At 40.5% G+C, this 6,889-nt stretch overlaps 1 protein-coding gene across 1 annotated transcript in view; it reads right to left on the bottom strand.

The window, feature by feature from the left end:
• pcxa (pyruvate carboxylase a) overlaps nt 1-6,889 on the bottom strand; it is a 93,082-nt gene that overhangs the window by 14,987 nt on the left and 71,206 nt on the right. The window contains exons 11-16 of the mRNA XM_079487100.1: nt 5,900-6,044; nt 4,855-4,944; nt 3,910-4,131; nt 3,171-3,327; nt 2,276-2,516; nt 1,848-2,097 (exon numbers count right to left, since the gene is read on the bottom strand). Of these exons, the coding sequence (XP_079343226.1) occupies nt 1,848-2,097; nt 2,276-2,516; nt 3,171-3,327; nt 3,910-4,131; nt 4,855-4,944; nt 5,900-6,044 (1,105 nt within the window). The remainder of the gene's footprint in view (nt 1-1,847; nt 2,098-2,275; nt 2,517-3,170; nt 3,328-3,909; nt 4,132-4,854; nt 4,945-5,899; nt 6,045-6,889) is intronic.

Here is a 6,889-nt window from a genome sequence, read left to right as displayed (position 1 = left end):
AAAGTACTATAGACCGTTTCAATGCAACAACAAACAAACGTTACTGTGCATGCACGCTTTAATGGCCCGAACTTAAATTCCAGTACACGTCTGCAAAGAATAAAGTCCCTGTAAGGTTATTACACTGAAAACATTATTATGTTCCTTAGTAGATTTTAGGAAAATAAATTATTAAATGATACCTAATAGAATTATGTCTCGGTTTTTAACAATATAAGAAAGTTAACAAACTAAATAGCAGATTTTAATCCCAAAATTTTTGTTAAGATTTTAATTATTTTGTTTGATTAAACTTTCATTTTAATTCATTTAAATTTAAACCATTTTAAGTTTTTCAGTAAAAAGACAGACTTGTTTTTTATTTAACTTTGATATTTAGGAGAGTTTAAGGATTATTTTAAAGTTTGGGTTTTTCAAGTAGTTACCGTTTGTTCAGAAGAGCGGTGCTTATGCCTAGGCAGAGGGAGGCACAATATTAACCATGAAGTGTGTTATTTCCCTTATTGAGCAGTAGAACACTAGGCTCTTCTCACTTGATCAACTATGTTGATTTAATATAGTATATTTCAATATGAAAGTAAGTAAACCGTGAAGTTTGACGTAGACACATCTTTTTGTTCAACGTCATTTATTTTTGTTTACGTCAAGTAATATTTACTTAATATTTGAACAAACACTAAATGTATTTAATAAGCAGAATTTTATTTATTCTGGTTAGTACGTTGTACTTGATTTATAGCAGCACATGTTTTTAGAAAATTGACAAATATTTTTTCCATTTTGGATAGCAAGCAAACAAAGTGCAATTATATGGCCCGTGATAAATATTTATGGCAATCATTAATTTGTATAAGTTAAACTTTAACTCTTAATTGTCATTACTGTGACTGATGAAGTAAAGCATCGTACAACTGCCCGGGTCTCTCCCGCTGCCATTGGTCACCAGAGCAGTAGGTGACTCAGTGACCCATGGACAGATGTGGCCCAGTGACCACACACTCTGACCACATCTGTGAGTGGCCTAACAGGGCACGAGACTCATCAGCCAAGGTTAAGCATGAGCAGACACCGTAATGTCACCATTAAGGAAAGGTCAAGAGGTCATCCACCAACATCCAAATGATGTGTGTCCGCTCTGAACCCCGTCTCTACTCTTTCATTACCCCGCCATCATTTTCTCTCCCTTCTCCTGCTCACACCCCAGAATGACTATTACCTCTCCGGTCCTGCGCTGTTTGCCTTTATTCTCCTCTTGCTGACTCTCAGTGACCCCATTCAGTTCAGGATTATGAAGGAGGGTAGAAATATGACGAGAGCTAAAGAGGGGAAGCATTTGCATGAAATGAGGCGCAGGGGTTACTAGTTAGTAGTGCGCAATATTAAATACCATGAAGAGCATTTGGGTGCTGGTGAGCGAACAGCCGAGGGGCTGGAAGCAATTGTTCTCGTCCGCAGACACGAAAATAGCTTTCAGTGGCAGAAGAATTGTTCCAGGTCATGTGTTGAAGAGAACACAGTGTGCGTTTACATGAATTATGGGCTGTATCATGGAACATAAAGCAAACTGCGAAAATGAGGAACTCTTTTATATGCATAGAAAACAGCGGAAGACAAAACAACCAATTAATCACTCTTTACACCGTGTCCTAAACGACGACAAGCTATTTGTCCATCCGTGCTGAAAGTGAAAGTGTCAACCAATCGGAACGCAGGACAATCACAGCCAAAACATATTTCATGTTGAAAACTCACATAATAATTTTGGACCACTGAGATTTCAAAATGGCTAGAAAGACTTATTTTTAACCAGCTCTGTTGGGAGACCCAGTTTGATTGACAGCTCTCACCGGTATTGAGTTTGGTGCCCTTGGTACACGCCACAATGGCACCCATGCTGGGTTGGGACGTCATCCCGGCCATTGAATCCACCGCCACATCCACGATATCAGCCCCGGCCTCCGCGCACGCCAGCATGGCGGCCACTCCGGCCCCCGCGGTGTCGTGAGTGTGCACGTGGATGGGCACATCAGGGAATCTGTCCCTCAGTGCACCGACCAGCAAACGGCTAGAGTCGGGCTTCAGCAGACCGGCCATATCCTGCAGAGCAGAGAGAGGAACAGAAAACAAGAGAAATCAGAAATAAACAGACATGGAGATGCATCAGCGTTTGATGTGTGGGTGGAGGCTGAGTGAGAAAGGCAGAGATGAAAGAGCGAGCGAGAGCCGAGGTTAACGAAACAAAGAAATGGCTCCCAAACAAACAAAATAACTTCACCTTGATACAAAGGATGTGTGTTCCAGCTTTGACAAGCTCGTCTGCCAGTTTCAGATAGTAGTCCAAGGAGTATTTCTGCCTCATGGGGTCAGAAACGTCGCCCGTGTATGAGATGGCTGCCTCCACCACTGCTCCTGCAGCTCCTGCTGCTTCCATTCCCAAGAGCATGTTGGGAAGATAGTTCAGCGAGTCAAAGACACGGAAGATGTCCATGCCGTTTTCTTTTGCCACCTCACAGAACCTGACAAAAACGACCATGGGTTACAAAGTATTCATCCTTTGCTTTTATAAGCGGAATTCATTAGTCTTTTACTTTATTTTAGCCAAAGTATCAGAGCCCATTAACATGTCAGCAGTTTGCTTATCAGCCAACAATTTATTCACGATTCTTGACCTTTTATTTGGTAATGGACATTTACAATAGAAATTGGTGGCAACCGTTTCAAGAAAGATCTGCCTCAGCAAAGACGTTAAATGAGCAAGAAAGCTCCACATTCTGCTATGAATTAAAACCCATCTAAACGGCGACTGGGGACACTCAGGCAAAATACAATGAATCACAGAAGATTGTGACTAGAGAACCGTTTTCAATACAGGTTCTGTTCCGTTTCAAATACTGAAAGCCAGTGATTTATAACATGTGGTTTCATTACGGGTTCCTGAATGCTTGCATTCTTCTGTAACTACACATTATTCTCGCGCTGCAGCGTGACACCGACAGTAAATCAGCGAACTGTAATTACAGACTGTATATTCACATGGCAACATGCAGTTAAAGTGCTTCTTCAAAAGTACCAAATAATCATTAAAGGAGCTACGTTACAATTCCCTGCCATTCGGATCCGTAAAAAACACTTGAAAAGTTCATTCTGGCTGCGAACGGCACATCATTTACTTGTAGACGGCGTTGTCAGGGTAGTTGGTGTATCCAACGGCGTTGGCACCTCGCAGAAGCATCTGAAAAGGAACGTTTGGCATCAGGGCCCTCAACTCCTGAAGCCTCTTCCAAGGACACTCGCACAGGAAACGCATCGCCACGTCAAACGTAGCCCCTGGAACGAAGGAAAAGAAACTGAAATCTGAAAAAACCCAGCTTGAGGGCAAAAGACAAAGACAAAATTTAAAGCATGGTTTGAATTTTCTTTCACTGTGCCATTTTCTAAATCCAATGCATTAGCTTTATGAAATGAATAGTTTACCCAAAAATTTAAATTCTGTCATTTACTTTTTTCTGCAGGACACAAAAGAAGATATTTTGAAGAATGTTGGTAACTGAACAATCCATTCACTTCTATTGTATGGACATAAAAAACAAAGTCAATGGGTACAGCTGTTGTTCAGTTAAAAACATTCCTCAAATTATCTTCTTTTTTGTTTTGCAAAAGTCATTCAGGTTTGAAATGAGTATATGATGACAGAATTTTCATTTTCAGGCAAACTATCCCTTTAATGCTGGGCCGAGCCTTAGACCCTTGTATTACTATGCATTTTCACTCTAAATTAAATTCTATTTCACAATAGGCTGGGTAAGCTTATAGAATGGAAGAGAGAGATTAAGCCAAAGAGTATGGGAGGCAGGAAAGAGAGGCAAAAACGTGACAAGCAGAGAAAAGAGTGCGCAACTGGTATCACACCTCCCCAGTTTTCCACGCTGAATAGGTTGCTGAAGCTGTGAGACACAAACGGTGCGATGCGCTTGAGGTCGTGAGTGCGTACGCGTGTGGCCAAGAGGGACTGGTGGGCGTCTCTAAACGTGGTGTCCATGAGCAGCAGACCCTGGTGAGCACGCACCGCCTTTGCGAAACCATCTGGACCCTCTCTCAGCAACACATCCCTGAAACCTACTGGTGGCTCACCTGCACAAACACATGCAGAGCCAATTAATAATACAGACGTTATCACAAATACCACACTGAGAAGGAACTGGCGTTCACACTAACATACACCACACAGTGGACATCTTAAAGAGACAGTTTTTGTTGACACTTATATGACTCGTTCTTCTGTGGAACACAAGATATTTTGAGAAATGTCTCCGTGGTTTTGGGTCCAGAAGTCAATGGGGGCCAATATTGTTAGGTTACTTACGTTTTTCAAAAGATCTTCTTTTGTGTTCTGCAGAAGAAAGAATGGCATACGGATTTGGGATAACAAGAGGGTGAATAAACGATGAGAAAGAAATATGTTCGAGTGAACCATCTCTTTAACAGACACATTACCAAGAAAGACTGAGTAGTTTTTCCAGACGCAAGCAATTGATTTTTCTGCTCTTGGCACACATACTTTGTAAACAAATCCTCACAGTGAATCAGAAAAGGGGACAAGATTGTTTATCAAACACACACTTATTATATTTGCAATGTTGAAAGGGGGAAAGAAAATATTTAAGGGGTTACGGTGTGAATGGCTGAAGGATGAATATTGGCTGGCATATTTAAGAAGTAAAAATACTCCACAACATGCCCTCTGCAGTGCATCAATGAAATATCACTGCAAAGGCAGATCACACAGAGTCTGTAAATGTGAGAAACTGACAGTGTGTGAAAATATGAGATAAGGTAAGAGTGTGTTTAGCTTACCAAGAGGCACTAGTGGGATGACCGGATCGATGGGGGAAGGCTTAGCCTTGACAGGTATCGGAGTAGTCGGGCCGTTCACCATAACATGACCTGAATGACGAGCACATGCAATCAACACGCAAGTTGTCAAGACTGCTTCACATTAACCTCTGATTTTTTAATGCAAAGCGGACGAGTTAAGTCTCTGCAGCCCACATTACTTGAACGTTTTTGGCTCTTGACTTAAATGTCATCTTGACTCAAATGTCTTCACAAGGAATGATGAAAGAAAGTTGAATAAATAAATAAATTAAATAAATAACAAACTATTGTATTAAAATTATAACCACGATAACCAAGTATTGTTCATTAAATCTTGCGACTGAGGAGGTTAAATATTTCCTCTTAAATTTCAAGTTGTATTAAATACATCTGGCCTTAATAAAAAGCATTAGATAAGAGGATATCAATCTGGGGTCCGCTTTTTTGCTACCATGTATCTCGAAATGTTTATATTTGTATCTTTCTAGTGAGATTTTATAGTTCCTTTTATCAAACTCTGAGTAAATGTTGCTACAGTACATATTTTATACATTTGAATTGAAAATGTCTTCAAGATCATACATATCCTACAACTGTAGCCAGCTATTTAACACCATGTTATCTTTATAATATAACCTTTACCTTAAAAAAATATATATATATATGCTTCTTTACACTTAAAAAAAACTATAGATAGATATGTAGTTTAACAAGAGGTGCCTGACAAAAGGTTGATCTTATTTGGGGGTCCTAGGCATCATAAAGTTTGAAGACCCCTGCATTAGACCATATTTGCTCTGTTAATTCAATCTTTTTCTCTAACTCGCTTCACAAATTGTCTGTAGTTACATTCGGCTTGGATTTAAAGTTCAATACATTAGCTGTATTGAATTTAAATCTCTCGTAATGGGAACACTTCATCTTTTCTCTAATTTGATGACTAACACTTTACTTTACTTTGATCCGCCTGAATCATTCGGTTTAGTGAATAATGCATTGAATCATTCATTCTTTTAAACCTTACCCAAGTAATGAAGCAGTTTCTGGGCTCGGTTCTGGCCTGGTTTGAGATTGAAGAGATCTTGGTTCTCATCGATGAACTGAGTGTCCACTGTCCCGTTCAGGAATTGATTATTACTCAACACATTCTGGAGAAATGGGATGTTTGTCTATCGAAGAAAAGAGAAAAAAATAAAAATGTAACGGTTTAGTTAGTTACTCTTTAGAGAGGAAGACCAACCAAAGAAGGTGGTCACAAGGTCACACACTGCTGACGTGCTAATGGTCCTACACTGCACAGATAAGGCCTTTCTGTATCAAGTCCCAAAATCAATACCATTATCTAAACACTCGATATCCCTTTCCATCACTATCAAACCCGTCATGCGAGCGTGTGCACGAACCGGGTTCAAGGCGCAAACGGTTTTAACGGTTACAGCACAAAGAAACACCTTTATATCCTTATAGTTATACAGTGCATTCGAAATCATCCACAGCAAATGTATATGTGATCCCGCACTAAACAAAGACATTTCAAGAATCCGTGAGGGTGACTGCCAATGCTGGGCAACTTCAGCAGACGCAGGAGGGAAGATAACTAGTGAGTTGGGGCACATGGAGAGACAGCAGATGCGAGGGACTAACAGAATCAGCAACGTGCTAATTGAAGAGTATAGTTTTAGCACTTCACTTTTGCACAACTGCCACCTACATACATCCACACCACACGTCGCCTCCCCGCGGAGGGTATAACAGAGACCCTAAGAGCAGAATCCGAGAAAGAGAAGGGGCAAGACTGGGGATGCGGAAGAAAAGAAACCAACAGAGAGACCAAGTCCATCTTTACACTAAATAGTTGAGGTTTGGAAAGGCTCTGCTGTAGTGTGCCAGCACTCTGACCTAGATTCTTCTGACTGCAGTATTTAAACGCAGCATTTCTCTACTTTCAAAGAGAGATCTCTTCATTCTTTCTCCCAAACACATTCAACAGCATACAAACATGCAAAACCGGTCA

Source organism: Barbatula barbatula (assembly GCF_947034865.1).
Source record: "Barbatula barbatula genome assembly, chromosome: 22".
Classification (NCBI taxonomy): domain Eukaryota; kingdom Metazoa; phylum Chordata; class Actinopteri; order Cypriniformes; family Nemacheilidae; genus Barbatula; species Barbatula barbatula.
Note: the sequence above shows the minus strand (reverse complement) of the source record. Positions and strands in the feature narration are given on the sequence as shown.